The 26,753-nt window shown below is 36.7% G+C and overlaps 1 protein-coding gene across 14 annotated transcripts in view; it reads left to right on the top strand.

Moving 5' to 3' along the window:
• The window catches only part of LOC146761029 (uncharacterized), a 169,970-nt gene that overhangs the window by 62,628 nt on the left and 80,589 nt on the right, over positions 1–26,753 (top strand). For 12 of the 14 annotated variants that reach the window (XR_014945762.1, XR_014945763.1, XM_085546493.1 and 9 more), the window contains exons 2-3: positions 151–272; positions 2,619–2,691. The exons of 1 other annotated variant lie outside the window; for it this stretch is intronic. Coding sequence is in view for 8 of the 13 variants with exons in the window: in XM_085546493.1 (XP_085402619.1) it covers positions 2,662–2,691 (30 nt within the window). In the remaining 5 variants the exon portion in view is untranslated. Of the gene's footprint in view, positions 1–150; positions 273–2,618; positions 2,692–26,753 lie in introns of those variants that run through there. One more of the 14 variants, XM_085546496.1, reaches the window with a different exon arrangement.

Raw genomic sequence — 26,753 nt, 5'->3', positions numbered from 1 at the left:
TAGGAACTCATCTGTCTTAGGTGAGGTGAATAAACTTGTTAGGAAATGCAACCTGGATATCTGCATATGCTTCATACTTAGAGTTCTATGTGTTTTTTTATTGAATGAATTTTTATTACCTAACTTCTTTTTCTGCCATTGACTTTACAGCCTAATCTCTCTCTTGGATTCAGAGAAGTAGTCATCGAGGTGCCTAGCACGATGGTGTAAGGCTGTGAATATTTTTGGGACAGATGTTCTGGACGCTTTGCATGCCATGGTGAAATTTCATGGTGAGTGCATCTAACTGTAAAGAATACACCAGGTGCATGAAGACAGTAATTTAAACCTCATAGTACGCATTTCAGCATGGCATTGCCTTTACTCATAATTCAGATACTAGTTCAAAGATTTAGAAAAGAATAAATGCTTTTGACCATTGGCACCCACCTATTGCCTACATTTGAAGTTTTAACTCTATTTTTCACACGAAAGACAGAGGATAAGCACCACAGTTAGTAGTATCTATGCTGCTGAAGCTTCCAGCATTTAAAGCTTTAGTAAAAGTAGCTTTCAGTTACAACTAATAGTTGCTTTGAATCCTTTTGTGACAATTCCAAAGCTGAGAAATCAACGAGTCCAGTTTGATGAAAATTTTTAAGTCAAACTATTGTAAAGCTAGCAATTTAAAACAAATAGGTTGCATTGCCTTTGACTATTTACAGTTTTTCCTTGGCTCCACCAAGCATGGGGACGTCTAATCAGGGGATTATCAAGTAGACTAGAGAAATAACAAAATTCAGTGCTCTCGTAAATATTTGTGTAGCACAAGCCTGGAAAAAGTCCATGTTGTATTTTACTGTTGATAATTTAATAACTCTGTGGCACTCCTGAAACTGTCCAGTAAATGTCAGGATGTGTCAAATGAGGTATCTTGTAAAATTTAATAAGCTTATATCTAAGATGAAGTAACAGTGTCATTGGTAAATGGATTTTGTAAATTATGTTTAGGGCATTCATTTAAATTGCGCCAGGAAATAAAGTGAGCAATAGCCATCCAGCTTATCATTAATAACAATGACAACATAAGTGACAAACCAAATAACTCACACAGAAATGGTTCAGTCTATTAAATTATAATGAGACCAACCAACAGATTTCATATAAGAGTCAAGAAATCTGCGATTTCCTCTTGCTACAGAAAATAGACCATAGTGTAAACAATTGATTAAATTAACTGGATCTCTGTTCCTCGTGCTTAAGGGATCGCATACAGCATGCTATCTGCCACAGTAGTTTGTTTGCACTGAAATTAAGCAATAATGATTGAGGCACGGAGCATTTCCTGGGGATTAATTGACCGCCTGAGAGAAGTTGATGGCCCAAAGAACAGCTCCTGGCCATTAACCCCAGCCGGTCATTAATCCAGAGGAAATGCCCTGCCCCAAGGTCTTTATTACTCCTAGAAAATGAAAACAAAGAAAAACAAACCCATAAGGACCTAGGTATTTATTCTGTGTGGTGAAGTTTTAAATCACTTTGTGTGTGCAGATTTTGATAAAATAAATATCTTACTGATTATTTTGCTGGAGTGCTTGTTTCTCTCTAAAGCATCTTGATATCATCTAGACCTACAGAGTTGACAAGAAGCTAACTGGAGAAACATGATCTTCTTTTCACCTTTATTAATCTGTCTCTCTGTGGAATGCAACTTATGTTCTGTTCTAATGTGATTTAAGTAAGGTGAATGTGTACTTTAAAAATGTGTCTGTAAGTATGTAGAGTAAGTACTGGCAGAACACCAAACAGACATAGATTCCACTTTTATTATTTTAAACTCTTCCTAATTTTGAAATCAGTGGATAGTCTGTATACAAGCAAATACAAGCAAAAACATAAGTGTAAATGTGAAAAGTACACAGTAAATTATATGACTGTGTATTGGATTTCTTGAAGTAAACTGCAGTTCTTGGAGGCTTGTTGTTTCCTCTGTACTTTCTGAAGCTGAAGATCACACCAGAAAAATGAAGAAAGGTGGCTGTTGAAGTGATAATTTACTCTCTTCTCCACTATGAAGCAGGATAGCCTCTGCTTTACAGCATTCAGGAAATCTGTAAGAGTGTTGTTTTCAGAAAACTTTCAAACCAACTTCCATATGAATATCCATTAGCAACAAAGTTATGGCAATATGCATTTATTAAATAATTTGATTCAGTGCTAACATAAAATGTGAACTTTAAGTTATTCTCTTAGATGGAGAAATTTTGCTTCCTACACTATGCTACAAAGAACAGATTATTCTGTTTTATTCTTCATGTTTTGAGCATTGATGGATCTAGATCTAGGACCTAGGGAACTTGCATCAGTTGGGACTGATGAGAGTTAATGTTCTTCCTCTAACCACCCCTAAATAAAGAAGCTGGGATAAAAGTTGCAGTGAAGTCACTTACTATCAGGTCAATACAGTAGCTTATACAGGCCAGAGATTCACTATGAAATGTTGGGTTTTTCTAGGGGGAGATATTGTATAGCACTACTGAAACATGTAAAAGCTTACTCTTTTTTTAAGTAAAAGGCAGGTTTTTGTAGTCTATGTAGCTAATAGCAAACAGTTAACCTGTAAGTAAATCTCTGTGCAGGTGAATGTTTGGAGAATGACAATAATTCAAGGAACAAGAATTGATGAAGACAAAAGGTCACAAAGAAGTTGAGGTAAGATGCTTTTTTAAAAAACTTTTACCTTGTACCTTCAATGCAATTCATAAGAACAACAACAAGACATGTTGTGCTTTCCCTGTGTCATTCATTTTACAAAAAAAAAAAAAGATCTGTATGATGTGTTGTTTTCAAAAGCAAATGTAAAACTATACTTAGCTATAAATGTGGGAGGATGTCCTGAGGGACCACAGTGAAAGTGGCTTATTGCCACTCAGACAGAAAACTGAAATTCTCTTCTAGCCTTTTCATCCATAGAAATATCCATATGAATGGAACTTAAATCTTCCACTAAAGAGCTCTTAATTTTAGCAGAAGTTAGAAGTCAGTACAACTGATAGCTAGAAAAACCTTGCCTTCAACAAAGGTTTATTCTGAGTAGAGAATGTAATTAATCTTTGGAACATTGCACAAGAAGAACATTTGTGACAGATTGTCACTGGTCATTTTTATAATATACTTCTGATTCTTACTTGTATCTTAATATTCTATTTCTAGAATATATGCTCTAAGATGAACTCTGGAGAATTGCTGGCTACCCTGGATCAGGCAGGGTAATTTCATTTGTTTACTGTGCGCCAGTAACCTACTTCCACCTTGTTGTCTGATACAAGGAAATTGCTTTATCTTTTTTTCTCTAGTCTCTCAGTTTCTTAAATACATATATATGTTTTATGAGTACTTATATTTTATTTGGAATTCTTCAAACAAAAACAGCCAGATAATGTCTTAGGATTTTGATTAAAATAGTTCTTGTTGCATATGTCATTGATGCAAAGATTCAACGATTAGTCAAAAAGTGCTAAGTGTTGGCTCATAAACTTACATGATTACAGTACTTAAATCATGAAAAAAGATTTTCACATAAATGTATTTTTCAGGTTAATAGAATGGAAGGTGGGAACATGACTAAGGGTTTACAGTATTGTACCTGAGTTTGTGAACTTTTATTAACGTGGAAGGGCGGTGTTTTTCAGCTGAACTCACTGGGATTTAGATCATGATCCTGTTACGGAATCTGTAGTCTAGTTTTGAGGAAACTCTCAAGTACAGAGTACTGCAGAATTCTTTGTGACACCTACTTTTTACTAATTACAAAAGGAATTGTTTCTGTTCACGTACCATACACCCTTTAGAAAAGGAATTACTGTAGATATAGAAAACTAGGAAAATTGGTGTTGTAGTAAGTATAGTACACAGAATCATCTTGGGTAGTACATGATGGAATGAGTCGTGTAATCCTAGCGAAAGTTAGAAAAGAAACAACAAACAAAACTAAAACAGCTTCCTTATTTGCTTGAAGAGGAAATGAGTGGTTTCATTTTAAGCTGCTCTTCCTCTACCATTCAGAATACCACTTAATAGGAAGAAGTAGTGCTAAAACCAGGAGGTGTATAGGGAATGCAAGTGTTTGGCACTTATAAATCTAAACAGGATGTGCTATGTTTCAAAAAGCACAGAGATACTAAGGTACAAGTAATGTCATTCCGTACTAAGGGCCAGATCTTAAAAGCAGCCAGAGCTTACAACTTCATCCTGCCATTTTGGTGTTGTGGAATGTGTACTTTTATAAATCTGGCCAACACAGTAAACGTAACACAGTAATGTTTTGTATTAGGGATAGGAAGGCCCTGGGACGCATTGGAACTACTGAGCATCTCTATCCACGACTCATTAGAGAGCAGTGAAGGCAGAGGTGAATGTTGAATCCTGCCTTAAGACATTTAAAAGAGAACTACTTCCTTCTGTTAAAATTTTGCAGATGTTCCTCTCCCAATATATAACTTGTAAATCTTTACAGAGTAAAATTAAGTTTGTTTGTTTCTTTTTTTGGAAAATGTTTCCAGTAATCATAAACAACATGATTACTCAGAAACAATTACATGTTTACTATTAATGCTTATACACATACTAGTGCTCACTCTACATAGGAAATGTAGAGTTCAGCCTCCACTTTAGAGGACTCAGATATCTCTTCTGCTGTGAGTATTGTCTGTAACTGACCTGGAGTGACAAATTGGCAGTATACAAATGTTCTTTTGAATCTGAGTTACTGTAGGTAAACTATCTGAAACAAATACAAAGAAAGTTGTCAGACTTCATGATTAAGTCTTCAACTGGAAATGGGGAGAATGTAGGACTTTACGAGTGCTGGAATCATCTTGTATATGCACTCATTTTTTATTTTTTATTTTTTCTCATAAAATACATACATTGTTTTAGAAACTGTGTATAAGCAGAAACTGGAACATAAGAAGTTGCATACTAACACAAGCAAGAACTCCTTTACTGTCAGCAGCACTGGAATAAGCTGCCCAGCATGGCTGAGGACTTTCCTTCTCCGGGGATATTCAAGACCTGTCTGGTCACCTACGTGCATGACCTTCTTTAGGGAAGCTGCATTAGCAGGGGTGTTGGACTGGATCTACGTAGGTCCTTCCCAACAAGTCTGTGTCTCTGTGAAACATGTCTTAAAACAGTAGTTTCTCACCTTTTCCTGTCATGTTCTAGTCTTCAAAGAGGAAATTTGAAATCTTTATGTTTCAAGAACAGCTTCAGAACAACGTTTCTTATTGTTCCTCTGTGCATACACATACTTTTATTTTGCTGGTAAACACAAGAAGAAGGTTTAGTTAGTATTGCTTTTTTTGTGGAACCTGATCTAGATCAACTAGCTGCATTGTCAGAATTCCTCTGTGATAATTGATATGTGTAAAGACAGGCATGGAAGCAGCAAAGAAGGCACTCAGCAATCTTAAGAATGAAAGCTAAAATGGTTTAGAGTTTGACTGTATTTACTAGTAGCTAAGTATCCTTTCCAGGATTGTGTAAACTCTACCTAAATTTCACTTTGATTCCTATTTCCTTTTATTTCATCTGACCATACCATGGCTGTTCACTGAATAAAGATCAAAAGCACGCCTTATGCAGTCACTATATATGGTCAAAACCCACTGCTTTTGATTTTTCTTTTGACATCAAAGTACTAGAAAAAGCATCTTCACTGAGTTCACTGATGTACTTCAACAGGGTGGTCTATAAATTGACTAAAGGTTTACTTTATTAAAGTACAAGACTTGCATCACTTGCACATAGTCATTTCTTTTCTTAATTGATAACTGCAATATGCTCTGTGAAAACAGTAAATTTAATTTGCCAGGTAGTGATTCTTGTCTTTGAATTAAAAGCAGCAAGTATGAACTGTACCTATGTCTACAGAACATACTGATCTGAAACAGTTTGTCACTTTGAATCTGAAGCAACAGAAGAGATTTTTAACCCATGTTGCTGTTTTCAAAGTAGATCTAATTTGTGTCAATCATGCAGACAAGGCAACTGTAAACCAGGACAAAAAGAGACCAAACCAGTGTGAAAAGCATGTATTCTGCATACACAAAGGGAACTGGAAATGTGGGTCTTTTTTAAAAAAGACATTACGCTATATCTTAGGAAGCAGCAACTCATATGCTGACCTTTATGCACCCTGAGATAAAGATGCGTTGTGTTAATTTTAGGCCAGTGAGATAAAGATACTGGAGTTAAAGTATGTTTCAGCTATTTGTCAAGGCCAGAACAGTGGTAAAATCCTGTTGGATTTTTCTATCAAATAAATTCTCATCAGATAAAACATTTGCAGGGACCAAACTTACAGCCGTAAAAGTTCAACATAGGTGCTCTTTAGAACTAACTCAAGATACTTCTGTCTAAATCCCAATTTTCAGATTGTGATGGCTGTTAGGAAACACAAGGCCATCTCTTTCTATATAGATTCATGTAACATAATTCTGTTAGATGGCATGCATTTACTCATGGGTTAAGATTATAATTGCATTTCAAAGCAGTTCTCTCGAAACATTCTAAAACAGATTATGTTCTTAAAAACTCTGCTCTTTACTTTGCATGTTTTAGTACCACATCCCATTAAAGCTGTGTTTGAAGTTACCAGGATTTGTTAAAAATTTGATAATGCCTAAGTAGATAAGAGATTATATGCTTTATGTATATATTTGAAGGATTTGTTCCAGCTTGGATACAGTGTATTAATTGGCCACCTACAGTGAACAGCAGTGTTTAATATTTAGAATCCTTTTCTTCATTGTTTTCCAGGCAGAAGAGCATGTAAGTATTCTTTTAAGTAAATTTGCTAACTTTCTGGAACACATTTAAACAATGTGTGCTACTTGTGTCATATTACATTAACTTCACTTCTACAGACAGGTTGTATACATATGTAATAAATAGCCCCTCAGGGATCAGATCTAGATTAACTGAGAAAAACGTACTCTGCTGTACGTTAAGTAATTTACAATATCTCAGTAAACATTAGAAAAGACATGTTTGTCTCACTTGAACAGGTTAACAGTGCCTGGAGACTCAGTAATGATTGTAGAATGTTAAACTATCAAGTAGAAAGTTATAATTGCTTTAAATAGTCTAATTTTTCCCCCTAAAACCTCAGCCTATCTGGAGTTTGATACCATGATGTCTGTAATAACACTGAATGTTTATGATACAGAATGAAAGTAGTAAAGAAAGACACCAGTTCTGCAAAGGATCTAAACAAAGTGACTTAAAACTGAGAGGGAAATGCTTGGGGAGAAAACTTGCTTAAGTGGGTAATCTTTTATTTAAATATTATTCCTTAGTAATTTTAATATCTGCAATTAGAGAAGTGTGTTTTAGGCTTGCTAGTTTTCTTTACATATTACAACATCCCTGTAGCCTCTCTATGACTATCAACTCAATTACTGCCTGGTAATTATTTCAGTAGTATGGCAGGTATGACAACTGTGGTATTGTTGGCTTTGTTTTTTATTATCTCAGTCAAAATCTAATTAACAGTGTTCTAAGTAAGCCTACGAAAGTTATTTCAGAAGAGTTTGGATGCTTGGACATTCATCACAACTCTAGAACTTATTAGATTTACCAGCTATTGAGAAAAGTAACATATAGTACAGCAAAAAATAAATATTATCCTTTCTTATTGTGAAATTGATGTTGGGTGCACTGGATAGCTGTAAGTTTTCTCGAGTCCTAAGAAAACAGCACTCACTCCATAGCTCTCATACATGCTTAGGGTAAACCATAAAATATCAGAAGTGCTGTAGTTTCAGGGTTTAGCCTAGCTGTCTTGTCTTTGATATGCAGAAGGGGATAGAAAATAGTCTAAATTCTGAATGCAGAAGCATATTTGGAATTCTGCCTTAATTGATCATTTAAGGAAAACCATCTTAATTGTTTAATTATCTTATTTATCTGTCTTAATGTCAAGCAAGAGGCCCACCAGCATTGAGAAATAACAAACTGTAGTAGGAGAGTGGCTAGAGCAGACAGTCATAAGCCCTGGACTCTTGAGGAGCCATTTAACACTGTTTGCTTGTCCTGAACTAGAAATAATAAATGTTTCATTATACTCAATTATTGGAGACCTTAAGATAAGAAGCGCCATATTAGAAATAATCATTATTTTGTTATATATTAGCTTTGCAACAAAAACAAGTAAAGATTTTTATGCATGGAGTAAGGATAATTTCATATACATTAATTTCCTACATTATATAGGAATGGCTAAAAATGTGTACTAATCGTATATGAAAATGTTAAAGTAACTAAAAAACAGTTGAAGGAAATGTTCATAAACATTGTGGCTATCTGCAGAAGAGGCATAAGTAAGTCAGAAACCAAGGTGTTCTATTTACTTATTGCGTAGAAACAGCTTGATTCACAGTACATGTACTGTCTGAGGAGGGAGGAAAGATACTTTTCGAACAGGCAAAAATTACAGTCACAAGGGAGGGCCAAATTTTAAGTTCATAGCGTGGGACAGCTGGTGAGGTGTAATTCCATAAACATGATATCCATTGAAGTAAGAATCAAAGAGTATAGTATATAGTCAGGCCTACCTGAAACAGTTCTGTTCCATTTGTCTATAAACAGTAAAGGAAAAGGCAAAATCGTTTGTTTATTCAGTTGAGAAATTGACATGTGTCAGGCTTTAAGAGAAACTTGAAAACTGAGTACAGTGGAATTTATCTACCAATTATGCTTTGTACTTACTTGCATGTGAGTGAATTCTTTTCTCTCCTTGTTTTCTTTCTCTGTTCTATCCAGGGAATAACTGCAGTCCAACGCACAAGTGTCATGCAGTGCCAATAATTCAGTATACAGGTTCACTTATAATTAAATAGTGTGCCTTATTTTTTTTAAAAAAAGAGCTTATTAGAAAGAAATCAATAACATTAAATAATGACGTTGATTTTTAAAGTGTGATGAGGTGTATTGTATCATAGCAAAAATTAGAAAGTAAATTAAAAACCTACCATGAACCCAAGAATTATGTGGACACAATCCCTGTTACTTTAAAGTGAGATATAAATCCAGAGATTTCTCATGCCATCATTTTGTAAATAATTACAGTTCTGCTGAATCTGTTGTATAAAGTTTACATGGGAGGTTCAGTGCACCCTTGCTCTTGTTTAGAACATTCAGAACCACCAGAGAGATGTTGACATATGGCTGCACTGTTTTAGTGCACGAGACATCTACTACATGGGAGCATAATAAACAGGAGCATAAAGACAGGTTTGTGCAAGCAGTTTGGATTGACCTTTTTGGCAGCTGAAATCCATCTTGAGTACATGGTGCTGATGTGGACAGACATGTAAACTTCATCTTGTTACCACAACTACTAGTTTTACAAATATATTCCAGCACTCAGAATGTACATATTTTAGGTAAAGAGGTTTAAAATGGGAGAGGAGATACAGCAGCAACAATTCTAATTAGATCCAGCAGAAACTGTTCAGTTTGTGGCTATGTACCTACTGATAAATAAACAGCTATGTAAGCATGTCTTATACCAGTAGGAAATCTCATGATAATTTCAGGGAGATGGCTTGTTTAGTTCATTTTTTCCTCTAGCAAAACAGTTGATCAGCTGGTACAGTATTGTAATTTTAGCATCCAAAGAGAACGATCTGCTATCTTTTCAGTAAGCGGTTCTTAGGTGAAAATGATCAAAAAGTAGGAACATTTGTATAAAAACCTTTTACTCTTGAAGAGGAATGCAAGAATCTGGTCCATGTTCATATTTTTAGATACTGAGTGAATCCAATTGCATTTTAGAAGAAACATTTTTCGAAACGTTTTCTACCTTTTGACAAGTATCTAGGGAATAATTAAATTGTCTTGTCACATCCACCACTGCATTCTGCATCTACCACTGCATTCTGAGGACCTGTATGAGCCTATATATATAGCTGTAGTAGCATTTGGCTGTTTCCTCCATTCAGATATTCATATGCACTGATGAGATCTCCCTGAACCTTGTCTTCTATTGACTAAACAATGTTGGCTCTCAGCCTTTACTGAGAGATGCTTATATTTTGTTTTGTGTTGCAGGATGTATGGAGTTGGTAGGTTTGCACTGCATGAAGATGTGGGTTTTCATGCACCTACGCTGTTTGTGGTATTTGATCATTTCAAACAGAAGACCTCATATTTACTTAGGACACTGTTTTGCTGATGATGATACTCATTGGTACAAAAGAAACTAATTGAGAACAAACTGTCAGGTGCTGTTCTTCCATTTAAATACCTTGCGGCTTGCATTTATTGGCAGATGTAAAAGTAATGCTATTAAATGGAAATCACTGAGTGTCACAATCTGTTACCCTTGTAATCAAGCATTTTCATGTGCTCTTAACAGTACATTTGAGAACAGAGTCCTAGTACTATGCTGCTAGTATCACCTATTTTTAAGAATTTAACCATTTCCTCATTTCTTTTTGAATGTTTGTATTTTGGGAATGACAAAGCTAAAATGTATTGTAGCTACGATTGAGCAATGTTCTCTCTTTCCCTAGTATGGCTCTCAGGAAGAAGGAGAAGGTGAGGAGTGGGGGGAATTAGTCCTTCTTCCCTCACCTGAACCTTATAGATAAAGTGCAAAATAATTTCCTTTCTGATAGCCTAGAGAAAACCTTTCTTCCCTTCTCTTACACATGCTGTTGTCCTTTCCTGGGTTCACATGCTCATATCAGACTCTGAACAGACAATTTGGCCTCACAGTATTTGCACAGTATTTGCACCGTATTTGCTCATTACAAGTAAGGGTGCTTTGAAAGCAGCCAAGTTTGAATCTGTAGCTCTCCTTGTATTACACAGGCTTAGGAAATGTTTTATTTTATGTTCATACACATTTGGACAAAACAAGTAAATTTGTATGGTTTTCATTTTAAAATTATTGAAGTGGTGTGGTTGGGTCTTTCTGCTAGTAGAGTTTAATATTGCTGTCCTCACTCGAGCAAATCTCCCAGTGAGATCAACACAAGTTTTGCCTGAGGGAAGGTTAACAATTAATAATAGCCAGAAGGAGAAGGGAGTTGTGGTTCACTCAGCTTCTTTTGGTATCTGCATCACTTGAAATCTAAAGTATTAGAGATCTTTTGAGCATTCCACTTTCAAGAAGGATACTCTACATGATCTGTCTCAGATTATTTTTTACTTTTTCTAATATGTAAAATGTGTATGAAGATGTTAAATACCTGCTGTTCCACTGGTATCAATGAAATCCTAAATGTTATACAGTCCTACTTTTTTTTTTTGTTTCACTGAGAGATTTTAATTTATTGTTATTGTGGTTAAAGTGGTACTTAATCCATCACTAAGAATTTCATGATTAAGTTCAGGCTATGCCTTGGGTGACCTGTCAAGAAACTACATATCTTATTGCTAGGAATCTTTTGAGACCCGGGACTTGATTTTTCTCCTGCACATATAGAGTCATCTTTGGCAAGGGTCACACAAGTTTTAACCCAGAATATTAAGTCACAAATGAAAGTGATTTAAGTGGTCTTGCCCTGCTCCCCTGTGAGTGCTTGCTCACATCTCAAAACCACTGTATAATTTGTCACAATTCAACATGATTATCTGTCTTTGCTCAGGAGGACTATAATAGCTAAAGGATAAGTTATATTGCAGGTAAGGAATTAGGATTACTGGTAGAGCTGGCTTTTAAAACTGTGTTGTAAGCCTATCTGACCCTAGCTGGTGCTTACTTTATTTCCTCTGTTTTCAGTTCTGTTGTCATTTAGCCTTTTTTTCTTTGTTTTTCTTTTTTCTTATACTTGTTTTTGTTACTGTTGTTGTGCTAAAAAAATGTCCTAGATTGCACCAAAAACGCCAACACAAAATAGGACAGCAAACAAAGATTGGTCTGACAGCATGTAAATAGACACACCAATCTCTAATTCAGCTGTCCTTCCTGCTCAAAAAAGTTTTTCAGCACGTAGACAGTGAAGCATGTAAATGTTATTTTCTAAACTCTGCATGTCCAAATGATCTAAACAGGATCATGGAACAGAACATAGTTTGAAAAGTTACCCTCCCACACATTAACCCCCCCGCTGCTGCCCGCCCCATCTGAGCTCTTTGAAAAACAGAGCATGTTCTAGTTGCCAATCAAGCTGTTATGTAAAGTCGCTCTGAAGTTCAGTGCACTTTTAAAATATTTCATGCTTTGGTTCGTTTAAGAGAAATGCTTAAGAAAAGCTCCATATCATAACGAGCTGTGCATATCTTCTTCATTTTCATTAGTTGCATGTTAATGGCTGTGTTTAACATTCTTTCTTATTTTTTTTCCTGATTGATGGGAACTTGAACCAACCTCTAGACTTACAGACTTTGCTCAGCTACTGTCACTTCCATTTGCAGAATAAGTTACCTGGTGTGTAAAATATCGTACACTATCTTGGTTCCGTGTTCAACCCCATTTGAGTCAACATCTTTTGTTTTACATTGGTATCTGATGAGCTCCTGTATCATATGACAACCTTTATTATTTGGTAAAGTATCGGGAATTTTTGCCTTCTGCTGTAGCAGCATAGGACAAAGGAATTGCACGCTGCTCTTTTAATTTTTCTCTGCTTTTTTTCCTTCACTGTAGCTGCTTGGGTTAAAAGACAAACAAACAAACAAATCTCTGTGGACTTCAAAGAGATCAAATTTAAAAAGGGGGGGAAAAAAAGAAAAGAAAAAGAAACCAAGTAATTTCTTACAGCCAGGCTGTTTTGCTGTGTTTCTCTCCTGTTTTTCTTTTCTCCTCCCCCCCCCCTTTTTTTCTTTTTTTTTTCTTAATTCTGAAAAGAAATAGCAGGCTGTAGGCACTGCCTGTGGCTTGCTAGCCTCACTTCTTGTGTGGTCTGTGCAGACTTTATGATTTATTCAGCTAATGGGAAAGGAGCATGACCCCCAGTGGCCACAGAAAGAGAGCTGCATGTGGGTTTAATGCTTTCACCACAAAAATGTCTGCTATGACTAAGCTGTGTGGCTGAAGTCACTGTCTGAATGGTGCTAAAAAGGAACTTAGGCATTAAGTGTGCACTATTTACTATAGATTGGCTCTTGGGATTAGGCCAAGGGTTTCTTACTCAGTTTCAAAGAATAGCATGGAAGCTGCTAGGAAAATTAGAGCTGTGCAATTTATTTTTACCAGTCTCCCCAGCGAGTGACCCAGTGAAGGATTTGCTTCATAACACTTTTTTTTTTATCAGTTACCAAAGAGCAATTCAAAATGTACAAGTTTTTTTGTGAGTTTTATGGGACTTATTGTTTACATTTTCCCATCTCCTACTTTTCTTCATGTTAACCTAACTTTATAATACTGTTCTTCTTTGTTGCATAGGACTTCAAAGGGAAACTGGTTTGAACAAAATTTAAGCATCACTGACTAAGACTAGTTACACTACTATCTCCAATTGAACAGATGAAACTGTGGGCCATATTATGAATATTCTTTTTCTACTATTATCCAAAACAATGGAGATCATCCTGTTTTCTTAAGGCAAGATTCTACTACATGTTAATAACTTATGAGCAGGTTATGGTACTCTGCATCTGTTTGCTTATTGTCAGGCAATATTATTTGCGGGGATACGTTAAAAAACAAGCAAATCCTACCAAATTATGTTGAAAAAAAAAAAAAAGAAATATCAAGGTGTTCTGGAGTCTTAAAAAAGCACTTAAAAATTCTGTTTTCCCAGCATTTTTCTCATGCTATGTAAGAGGAATTAAAAATTAATCACAAGAATTTTGCAAATGTCTTGTTTTGTTTTCCTGAACAATGTTCTTAGTTACCTTATGACAGTGAGGATTCCTTTTAGAAAGACATGTAGAAGATTTAAAAACAAAAAAGATACAGAGCTCTAAGAACTGGCATTCCTTCCATCCATTGTTAGATCTCAGCCAGCTCCAGTAAGTTGAGGGAATCTACTGTAAGTGAAAATGGGATGTGGTGTTAATATTTACTCTGGCTATTGGATTATTGACAAGCATGTAGAAAAAGAATCATAACCAAACCAAAAAACCTACATATTATATTCTTTGGATATCAAATATTTGACAAAACAAAGGTGGCCATTTTTTACCACATATGTGTATATCTTTGCATTCCGTCTTACGTATTTGTAGCTTTGAGTCTTGTAGGCAGTTTTAAATTCACAATGACAAATATTAGAGCCTAAATCTGTACTTATACACCCAGGCATCAATTTCTATATGTGTTGAGGACACACAAAATAGAAGTGGGTGAATTAGGTATTTAATTTACAGAAAGTCAAAATCTTGGTGAATTATTAGATGAAAAATACTTTGTTTAAAAATTCAAACTGTATTATTTTGTCACGTATTAAAAGAAAATATTTTGTTGTTACCTTTTGGAACACAAATGTAATATTTGATTATTTTTTTTAATAAATTCAAAAACGGCGAAGGCATCTTGTCAAATGAAATGCCTGAAAATAAGTTGAGCAGTATTTTAAAATCCTTTTTCCTTTCTTACATGAACTTCTTTAGGGGAAAATAGATAGATAGATAGATAGATAGATAGATAGATAGATAGATAGATAGATAGATAGACAGATAGATAGATACAGTTCTATTTCATAGTATTAAGACATGGAGATCTGTAATTTTCCTTGACTCTGGTTTGAAGATGATCCATCTTGTCCTCCTGTCCTGTTTTCTGGGCCATCTGAAATAAGTTTAGAAATCTCAAGGTAGAAGTACTTGTTGTCCTTATTATATTCCTGGCTCTTGTACAACCAGGAAGCAAAAAAATGCAAAGTAGTCATCACTGATGCTGTTATTTAAGCAGCAGAAATTGCAAAAAGTATAGCAAGGGTGTCCTGAAGTAGCAGATGAGGCCTGCTTCCAATATTATAAATGTTTGTAGTTCCTGGTTAGAGGAGGGTCCTGACTTTATGCTGCCCTGTAACCCAACCCTAGAATGATGTGGTGATTGTGCCATAAGATAATCTGAGAAGTCACTGCTTTGGACTAGGCAGGATATTTTTTCTGGGCTGCTGTACCTCATGGAGAACTTCCCTTCTTCAGGCAGGATAGTAAAGAGAACTCCACAAGAGCAGTGGGAATAATAATGCTAAAAGGCTACTTAGATATGTTGCAGAGATCCTTTACCTACAGCATGCAAACTGGTGTGTGTGGTGTGCAGCACAGATGCCTTGTCAGCAAGAGGCATGGGAGAGGAACAGCTGTATGTGTCTGGCATGCAGGTGTTTCAGCTGGTATTCACACTGTCTACTGGCAAACAGATTTTTTTCCCCTGGTGGAGGAGGAAGAGACAGTGGGAGGTAAAGAAAGAAGAGGGATCACCCACAGTCATTTCCCAGAATGGAGGAGAGAGAAACAACACATCAGCTCAACCCTTGTTTACACATATAACTGGCTTAGCTCTCGTTTGCAAGTATAAATCAAATGGTACGGACTGAGGATGTTTTTCTCTCTCCTGTGAAGACAGCCTCTTCATTTTTGACTTATGAGGATTGTGTTAGTACTCCAGGAGTTCAAAGTTGCAGGTTGCAAACTCAACTTAGACATTCTAGACTATATGCTCAACTTTCACTCCAGTAGGTATTCTATGGCAATTCTCATAGTGACTTCTTGTCATTGTCAACTGTTTGGGGGACATGAAGTGGCTATACATTCAGTAGCTTTAGATTTCACCAGAAATATTCCTTCTCAAGTTTATAATTTCCAGGTATCATGACAGAATCTGCCTTCTCTAGCTAACAGCCAAAAGAGCGTACAGTTATTTGAATTTCTGATATTCTTTGTAGTGATTGATACTTGGTAAAATTTAGGGTAGCTCTTGGGATATTCTTACCTAAGTAGAGATACAGACCAACTCAGGGAAAGTTGCAGGCAGCTGCATTCTCTCATCTGCTGACTAATTTCATGCTTTTGTGCAACTGAGGCTTTTGATAATAAGATCTGAGTATAAGTTGTACTGGGTATGCCAGTACATAAAGATAAAGCTGTTTTATCATAGAATCATCAAACCATGGAATGGTTTGGGTTAGAAGGGATGTCAAGGATCATAAAGTTCCAACCTCCATATCTAATACTAGACCAGGCTGCCCAGGGCCCAATCCAACCTGGCCTTGAACACCTCCAGGGAAAGGGCATCCACAACCTCTCTGGGCAGCCTGTTCCAGCACCTCAGCACTCTCATAGTAAAGAACTTCCCCCTGACATACAACCTAAATCTTCCCTCTCTCAACTTCAAACCATTTCCCCTTGTCCTGCCATTATCTGTCCTTGTAATAGAGTTGTCTCCACTCCTGTTTGTAGGCTCCCTTTAGGTAATGAAAGGCTGCAATGAGGCCACCCTGCAGCCGTCTCTTCTTCAGACTGAATGAGCCCAGCTCCCTCAACATGTCTTCATAGGTGAGGTGCTCCAGCCCTCTGATTATCTTTGTGGCCCCTCTGGACACTCTCCAACAACTCTCTTGTCTTTCTTGTATTGGGGGTCCCAGAACTGGATGCAGTTCTCCACCTGGGGCCTCGTGAGGGCACAGTAGAGAGGGTCTGAAATCACCTCCCTGTCCCTGCTGGCCACCCCTCTTCTGATGGAGCCCAGGGTACCATTTGCTTTTTGAGCTGCAAGACCACACAGCAACTTAACATGTTGGCTCATGTTAAGTTTTTCACGCACCAGGATCCCCAGGTCCTTTTCTGTAGGGCTACTCTCAAGGATTGCTCATCCTAGTTTGTATATATGCCTGGGATTCCTCCAGCCCAAATGCAAAACCCTGCACTTTGCTGTGCTCAACCTCATTAGAGTCTCACCCAGGCCCATCTTTTGAGTCTGTTGAGATTCTTCTGAATGGCATCCCTTCCTTTCAGTGTGTCAACTGCACCTCTCAGCTTAGTGTCATCAGCAAACTCGCTGAGGGTGCGCTCAATTCCATCATCGATGTCACTGATAAAGATGTCAAAGAGCACCAGTCCCAAGACAGACACCTGGGGGACACCACTCTTTACCAGCTTCCACCTGGCCATAGAACCATTGATCACCACTCTTTGCCTGCGGCCTTTCAAACAATTCCTTATCCACCAGGTGGTCCACACATCAGATCTACATCTTTCCAATTTGGAGGTAAGGATGTGGTGGGGGACCATGTCAAAGGCCCTGCACATGTCCAGGTAAATTATTGGTCACCTTCCATTTATTCACCAAGGACACTGGTTTTTGTTGTTGTTGGGTTTTTTTGTCTGTTTGTTATTTGATTGTCTTATTGTTGTTTTATTCTGTTTTGTTTGCTTGTTTGTTTGTTTTTCTCCTCATATAAATGTAACCCCACGTATAAATGTAATCATTGGGAGTAAAGTTTTACATCTGTATTGAATACTGTCCATTTAGTCCTACAACTATTCTCTAACAGTAGTCAGTTTCAGATGCCTTAAAGGAGAGTATATACTATATCTAAATTATTATTACTGGTATTTTATTTGTTGCAATGCAGTATTACTACCAGATGACACATGGGGTTTGAATCTATCCTCATTGGAGATGCATGTTACACTGAAATTTCATCAATCTTTTTCAGCTTTGTTAAGGCTGCATTGTAATCACAACACTCACTAGTTGTAGTACAGTTAACTGTTATCACAGATATATAGCCAGAGTCAGGCTTAAATCTGTTTCTTAATCCTCAAGGCATATACTTGCCTTGTACAGGGAGCTTCTTTATTAGAATAGGTAGTTTGTTGAATGTGCTTAGTGGCTATTATTACATGCATCTTCTTGGACCAAACAATTTTTGCCCTTCACCAATCAATATGTTGAAATATTTAATTATATAGATGTTAATGACTATCATATAGTTGCTTGAATTTCTCTTCAAGAAGTAAGTCATTTCCATTCTATGTTTGATTCTGTCATAGAATAATCTTGAGTAAGTCACATTCTGGTTTTTTTTTTCTGATTTAAATGTTTTTATAAATATTCCCTACATAGTCAGATGAGCTGTGTATCTTAATTCATTACAGTTTGCCAAATAACTTGAGATCCTGGGATGACAACAGTAAAGTTCTTTCTATGGAAAGCACTGATACGTATTCTTTGGAAATAACTGTTCTAAGAATTGACCTTGAAGCTGTCTTGATCTCACTGTCAAAGAAAACCACAGTTGGGATGGAGGTTTGATGTTCAGATGCTCTGCTGGATTAATCTTTCTAGGCAATGCCATCTTTTTTTGCCAAAATATTTTATAAGAAATTGTCATACGTACATGTCAGCTGATTCATATATTTGTCTTTAAATTTGAGTCCTTTCTTGACTCGTTAATTTATTTGTTACCATTTTTTCTCACATGATCAGCCGACTGCTGGCTGCCACCAGAAATGGAGGTCCTCCTACCCTATTCCTTTTACTCCTAGTCAGAGGTTAATTCTCTTTGACATTAGGTCTAGCACTTTGTGCCACTGGCAGGTTGTCTGTCCAGCAAACATCGTTCATTTTTGAACGGAGAGGGAAATGAGTTTTCTGTCAGAACAGGTTCAGCCTGAAGAACATGGACCATTACTTCTAAATGGAAATAAGGGGAGAGAAAGTGCATCCGGCCAGTGGGTTTGGGGTAGTGGGGTAGGGATCAGGATTTCCCCTTTTGGCAGGCATCTGCAGCTAGATCAGATTATGCATAATGTCAAGCCATTTACTTAACTCACAGCATTTCTGCTTTAGTGAGACTAGAGTATTTGATGTGCTTAGTGGAGATCTGACTTTTCAAATAGGTCTGGCAGCAAGCACTAAAAAGCAGGTGTCCTCCAGATTGACATATGTCTTACATAGCCAAGAGAAGGATTCACAGAGGAGCAGCTACCAGAAAAAAAGAAGTCATAAAACAAATAAGACACCATTAGTTTAAATGGGCAAAAGTTCACAAAGGAAAGGACCTGGCAGCTGACACCAATATTATTATTGGTTGAAAAGACATTTGAACTATCTGGCAACAACAAATGTCAGAGCGTTGGATTTGAGCATGTGAAATTTATTGTAACCTTCACAAAAAAGGAGCCAAGAAATCATTCTGGGTGTTCAAGTGATGAGGAGTGTCTGTAACAGTGGGTAAAGAAGTTGCTTAGGGTATAAAAGCAGTCATTGCTAGAAACTATATGCAAGAAATGAGGTTTTCCTAAAAATATGCTGCAAAAAAATCAATGGGAATTGAGTGCCTTCTTTTGAAGAAGCTCCACCAAGCTGCATGAAATGCTGCTACTAAGGAAATGTGATCTTTCTCTGATCTTCCGAGTACAGACCTGTTCAAAGCTCAGAGATGTCGCGTATATCAGGATCTTGAGGGAGATGGAAAATAACTACCAAATAATAATAATAATTAAAAAAAAATAATTAAGGAGAGATTGCTGTTTTGCTCAGTAAATGAGAACCTTGGTTTTACAGCACTTGGGGCAAAGTATCAGCTGAGACTTTAAAATCACATTCTCATCTTTGTGTCTGTATTAAGAAAACAATGAAGTGATTTCTTCAAAGAAGGCTTCACCATTTTTTCTTTATTGAAAACTATTCTTTCTTTATGTTACAGTGAAATGTGTCACATATAAGCCTTGGTTCCTTCTGTACTCAAAACGAAAATTTTCAAATCAGTTTTTATTTATATAATTATGTGCATTAAACTTGATATAGCTACTAAATATGCCCTGCACCCAATATCGGTAAATATATTTGAGAATTAATGTAAGTGGTCATACAAGTTCATATATTGAATAGAGGAACATCAGATATTGCACTCAATATAATATGTTTCAGCTGGCAAGGATTTACAGTTTCTGTTCTAAAGAAAATATTGTGTGCAGCTGTTTTCTTGTTGAAATAAAAAATATGATACATATTGCATTTCTCTTGCTCTAGGACATCACTGGAGAGAAAAGATTTTATCTCAGTGGGCCATTTTCTGCTGAAGTATTTTAAATAAATAAAGGGAAAGAATTGCAAAGATCTAGATGCCTACATTCTCTCATTTGCATATGCTTAATAAATATTCACCCACCACCTTTATTTTTTTTTAAGTGGAGGAGAGATTGTAATGTATGATCTCATTTTGAAATACTCTTATTTTTTTTCTGGAAGAAAGGAGCTTGGTTTGGATAGACTCTTCTTAGTAACAGCAAGTGACAAGACAAGAGGCAGTGGCACAAATCAAAAGCATTAACATGTAAGCCTCCTTATGAATACAAGAAAACTTTGTCATTGTTTGTGGTGTTGTTACTGTGAGTGTGGTCAAACACTGCCAAAGAATGCCCAGAGAGGATGTAGAGTCTCCATTCTTGGAGATAATAAAAACCCAACGGGACGTGCTCTTGCATAACTGGCTGTAGGTGATCCTGCATGAGCAGAGGACCTCCACTGGTCTCTTCTAGCCTAAGGCATTCTGAGATTTATTTTTTTTTACCTGGAGCCATATCTGTTTGTTTTGCTTTTAACAACATGCATCCTCCTGTTCTGACAACTGATGGGCAGAGTAGCACATGCCAGCAAGGAAATCTTTGCAGTATAGTGAGAGGATTCAAAAATTACTCATAATGAAGTAAATATTCAGTAATAATATCTTTGTTTAGATTTTTATTTCTTTTTCTCTCTTTCAAGATATGTCAGGGTTGTTACTTTCAGCACCATCCAGTTGTCTCAGATTTACCAAAGAATGAGACTTGTTTTTCTTGAATTCTGGAAATGCTACTATACATGGATTATTGATATATCCAAAGCTGTTGACAGTCTCTGATGTGTACAGATCCACTGAGCGAGTCGTAAAGCCCAGTCAGCTGTATCTTTTGCTTGTTTGTATTTGCATGTACTGTTTTGCATGTACTGGCTTTAGAGACTTTCAAAGCTGGCCAGGTGGAATTACCTTGTCGGGAAAACCTTTTCATTAGTATGTGGTCGGATTTGCCATGGATGGAAGACTGCCTTTGAAAATAGCATTGCATGCCTGCAATACATATATTTAAAATTAATTGAAATCTAGATGTGTAGTTAACTGTACATGTAATAATAACAAAGTGTTCTAATAAGTAAAGTTCAGAGTAATATATTTTATTTCTATCAGCTTGGGTACATGACCCAATTCTGCAGTCTTAGTTTGATCTTCCTGAGTAGAAAAACTCAGTTATGAAGCCTTTAATCTTCGGTTTGTTAGAGCGAATAGAATTTGCACTGGGAGAAGACAAAAGACAGTCCTTTAAGAAATGTATGGATCATCTTAGATTGACGTATATAGGTATATCACACAGTCTATTTTTTTCATGCCTGCAACTATGTTGCTAAGGATTTATTTGGAAGTATCTTTAAGGATACTAGTTTTCTTTGACAGATGAATAGGAACCTGGGTAAGTGTAATTCCCTGGCATATTAATTTATCTGCTAAGAATATAGTCTGTTTCTTTAGAGCAAATGCATGTTGCTTCTAAATGGAGAGGAACTGAAACTGTCCCTATACAAATTTCTTTATGCTAACAGTCTCTTTGAAAGGCTACAGTTTAAAAGATTTCAGTTTTAAAACCCTTTCCTATGCTTTTAATCTTTGCTGTGTATGTCTTTTTGTTCCTTTTGTTTGAGTTCCAAATTTACTTGCAAGTATTTTACGTTTTGAAAAATTGCTGAAGATTAAAAGATAAGTCCTTATGATTAGGAACGTCATTCTGCAGTTGGCAGAACTTTGTTTCTTCAATCTATTAAGTGATAGGTCTGATTCTTACAGAAACAGCTCTGGGTACAGTTCTGGGAATGACTAGGTTTTTGAAAAGACCCTGAACAAGCAAAGTTCTTGACTCCTGTTGAGATCAATTTGAGTTAAGCCTCAACCTACAGTCCTGAAAAGCAGCTATTTCTGTAGCTAAGCAACACTTCAGATACAATTATATTTTAGATATTATGATATTATGACTGCAGTACACCAGTACATAGTAATGGTGCCATAGATTGCTGTTATACAGGAGTGAAACGGGATACTAATGTAAATGAAAATCAAACTGAGTGATTTCTTCAGAAGTCTTTTTTGTTGTTTTTTAAATTGCCTTTTAATAACTGTCTGGACGTCACCTACACATACGAACAGTTTCTGGATGCCAAATACTTTTTCAGCATGAAAATGCAAGAGATGGCCAAAGGTTCAAGGTCAAGCGCAAAATGGGACAGGAGAGGGAGGACATCATTTTCAAGTGCCTCTTGGTAAAATAACCAGAGAAGACAGTAAGCCATTCATAAGGATTAAGGCTAATGGGTGAAAGTAAATTGTTTTAATTAGGTTTCTGAGTTTTAATCCAAAACAAAACTTGCGAGAGGCATATTGTAGATATCAGCATTTGATCTTACTCTATTAAATACATTTTCAGCATCGCAAGAAAAAGCAGCAGTGGGATCGTCATCATCTCTCACCTCTCATAATATCTGTAGCACTCTTCTTAAATTATCAGCTGCCTCCCTGCCTGGCATGAAACTGCCTTGATCTTGATTTACAATGGTGGTAATGCTTTTGTTTAGTCTCGTGGTTAGCCATTTAGTAAATATTTTTAAGACCACATTTAACAAAGATACAGAATGATAGACCTTAAATTTACTGCAACTTTATCAGGTTTCAGAGTGAATAGCTTCTACTTCACTTTTTCCTGACAGTGGTATTGCACCTTTACCTGCTTTTGTGCAAGGCATTTTGGAGGCAATGTTGTTACAGGATAATGCAGTTTCTGACATATATCCCCTACTATTTATTGGGCACCATATTTAGCCCAATTGACATACTGCAAGTTCTTTACTGTGCTTGTCATTTAATTAAATGCGTACAAGTATATTTTCATTTCATTTTGGCAAATATATGGCAACATATTACCATACTCCAGCTGAGTTTAAAGACAGGCAGGTAATAACCATAAAATTTGGCAGAGCGAGCATAAGAAACCCATGCAATTTTTAACATCTCTCTATAGTGGTTCTGAAAACAACATAAACAAAGAATAGGCCTACTGGTATTGCTAAGAAACTGTTTGTATGCCTAAGAGAGAAGTCATATATGAAGCATAACTTTAACATTTTTACACAGCTACAATAGAGTTGTACACTACCTAAAAAAGAAGTTTCCTGACATGTAGTCCTTGAGACTGCAGGAAAACAACAAGGATTTATTCATCTGCTCTTCCTGTATGTCATTGTACAATGACACTTGGATTAGTTTTGTTTGCTCTCAGTTCTGTGACATTTAGACCAAACTTCAAATATCCATGTTCTTAAGCATGGTAAAGCCAACAGTGAAGAAGTAAAAAGTGAGTAGAAAAAGTTCTGAGTATTTATCATAACGATTTTTTTGTGGCATTGCTTCTTCCAGGGCAAATGGATATATAAAGTGACAGTCAAACTGCCATTGCTAATTTTTACTGCTGGAAGTCAAGTTCTGTAAAGTTTCGTAACATTTTTTAATGGGAACAATAGCTCATGCATCTAAAATTTGATATAATTTTAGAATGTTTTTAATGGTAAAGGTCTATTAATAGAACTCTTGTCGCTTGTACTGGAGCGTACTGCCTAAATTACATCTGCTTTGTGAAATACACAGTCTACTCACCAAACAATAGAAATATGAAATATCTTCTTGTACTTGGAGAGATAATATTTAAAACTCCATGTGCGGTCTTTCTATCCTTATTAAAATGATAACTTGAAACTAGGATTCTCATAAGCAAGATGATTTAAAGCTAAGCAAACACATTACCACAGTATTCTCCTGGAAATGCTGGCAGCCTGTGCTTTGACAGATTCACTCTTTGCTGTGTAAAGCGCTGGCTGATTGGCCAGGTCCAGATAGTGGTGGTGAATGGAGTTAAATCCTGCTGGTGACCAGTCACAAGTGGTGACCCTAGGGGTCCGTACTAGGGCCTGTCCTGTTCAATCCTTATTGATGACCTGGAGGTTGAGTGCACCTTCTGTAATTTTGCAGTTGACACAAAGGTAGGAGGAAGTGTTTATCTGCCTGGGGTTAGGAATGCCCTTCAGTGGGATCAGGACAGGCTGGATTGCTGGGCTGAGGCCAATGGGATGAAGTTCAACAAGACCAAGTGCTGGGTCCTGCACCCTGACCACTACAACCCCAGCCAATCCTACAGGCTTGGAGCAGAATGGCTGGAAGGCTATGTAGGGGAAATGGAACTCAGGGGGGATTGGCCTCTTCTCCCATGTAACTATTGGACTAGAGGTAATAGCCTCAAGTTGCACCATGGAAGATTCAGGTTGGACATTATCAAAAACCCCTCCAAAAGGTCAGGCAGTGCTACCCATGGAGGTGATGGAGTCACCAACCCTGAAGGTGTTCAAGAAGCGCTTAGATGTTGTACTGAGGATATGTGTTAGTGGGAAATATTGGTGATAGGTGGATGGTTGGACTAGATGATCTTTGAGATCTTTTCCAATCTTAGCGATACTGTGATTCTTCAATTCCATTATTCTAGGTGCCCTTCAGGACTTATTCCTAGGGATCTTCCTGCAGTTAGTGATTCTTCAAAGAATTATATCCTTGAGAAAACAAAGGGAAAATACATGCTCTTAGAGTAACTTATTATCTTTCAGCAGAATGAATGGAAAGTAAGATAACACTAGTAATTTTGGATGAGAAGAAGCTTTCTTCATTTTGTCCTTCTCCACTGCCAGCCTGCACAGCAGCTCCAACTTTCTATTCACTGTCAGAAAGGAAAGAATTTAAAAAGCAGTGGTTTCCTCAGAATATCTTCCTCTGTTCCTTGAAGTTTAAGCTCTTGTCTAATTTCGGAAAGTTTTTCCAGGTTGGCATTGACTTGCTGCTCAATGAGTGCTGTCAGGAGCTGAATTGCTTGGCCTGCCATTGGATTGACAGTATACTGTTGCTTCTGAGATGCAAAGCTGACACAAATCTGTACACGGGCTGATTTTGTGATTGCCCCAGTGTAATCCCCTTCAACCACTGTCTAGTGAATAAGGTTTTGTCAGTACCCAGAAAGAAACTCCTTGCCACTGAATTTTGCCTTTTGCAGGGATTTTATTATAGGATGACTTTGTTGGACTATGTGCTTTTTAGAAAAATCACTCAGCTTGCAGTTAAGTTTTGTTTATGTTTCTGCAGTTGTTTAAATTTGTTCCTTATCTGCTGACTTTATCATCTATAGGTCTGAGGTGGATAAAAAAGACCTGCTGTTTAAATTAACCCATCTCACATAGTTGGGAACATGCTGAAGAGATCAGATGAGCATCTCTGCTGGCCGATTTTAGGGCCTAATTAGACTCCTTCAAGAGGCAGTGATGAGGAGCTGAGAGCTCTTTAGCTGGCTCAGTGGAGACCATGGAGAGCTCTGTATACATGACCTCAACATTATTGGTTGTGTATGCATGTTTCTATTAGCCTTCTAGGTCAAGCTTCCAAGCACCAGGGACTCTGAACAGGCAGAGAGACAGGCAGGCAAACTAGGAGTGGAGACAAAGGTAGCGCCTGTTCTTAAGAATGATTTTGGATTGGCTAAATAAAGAGTGACATTTCCTTACTACTCTTTTTTTCCGCAAAAATGTGCTCCCTATTGCAGTGTGTTGAACCAGAAATGCATGCATATATACATTGTGTGTACTACATTCCATGTAATAGTTGCTTTGCATTAGGCTTGTTGACTCCAATCAGCATCTGGACCTCATTGTGTTTAGCGTTTTCCAAACACATTGGAAAATCTGAGCTCTCAAAATTTTATGTAACAGTATTTAGATTTTCTTCTTATGTTTATATGTACTTACGATTGTTTTGAAGTGTCTTTTAAAGCTCTCTTTTGGTCTGTCAGGAGCAATATTTTGTCATATGTGTAGTAAGATTGAAAAGATATCTTTTCCAAAAGGTGTAGCTGTTGTTGTATTTGCGTCACACTTACTGTTTGATTTCATATTTCACAGATGACTAGCCTTTTTTAAAGGCCATATTATAAAGAAATGTTCAACTCATAATATTCTTTTAACTTGAATCTTGAAGACCTTTCATTTCCTATTAGGTGGCAGCTTTCAGGATTGGGCCCATACTGTAGAATTTACACAAAAAGCTCAATCAGGTTTGCTGGGCACAATAGTGAAAACTGCTCAGTACATCCTGTTTTCTAAATGTCAGCTTTTTTCTTTTTTTCCATTTCATAGTGGGTGGGCTGGCTAAACAGAGAGTTTTTTACATGGTACTTTGCTGTTTTCTAAACAGAACAACTATGTATGCTATCTAGTTTATATACAGCTGCTTTTTTTTTTTTTTTTTTTCCTTTTCTTTTTAAAGCAGGGTACCATTATAAATAAGTTGGATTTAAAAGAAGCTAGTCCCACAGAAAATGCTCTGCTTGTATTATCTAAAACTTTTCTTAATTTTTTTTTTTTTTGCTTATTTTCTTCATTACTTTTCTGTCTCCTGCTTTCTGTGTATTTTGAAATAATTATGCGTAAGTCCTACAATATAGTTAGGCCAATGTTTTTAAAGAGTTTTTGTTCTGACACATAACATGGACTGGAGCTAATCAAAACATAAGTGTTTACTTTGCACCACTCACTGCAGTTTTTAAGATACATATTAAACATTATTTTGGGCCTTACTACAGCATATGGCTTTAAAGCATTAACGAAAGACCATTCCAAATTAGGAAAATTAGAACAAAGAGCCATTCTAAAATAAACAATTAGTATTCTTAAAATATATCAGGATATAAAT

This window comes from Coturnix japonica, chromosome 4 (assembly GCF_054131305.1).
Source record: "Coturnix japonica strain WE chromosome 4, WE-NBRP24, whole genome shotgun sequence".
NCBI classification, from domain to species: Eukaryota; Metazoa; Chordata; class Aves; order Galliformes; family Phasianidae; genus Coturnix; species Coturnix japonica.
Note: the sequence above shows the minus strand (reverse complement) of the source record. Positions and strands in the feature narration are given on the sequence as shown.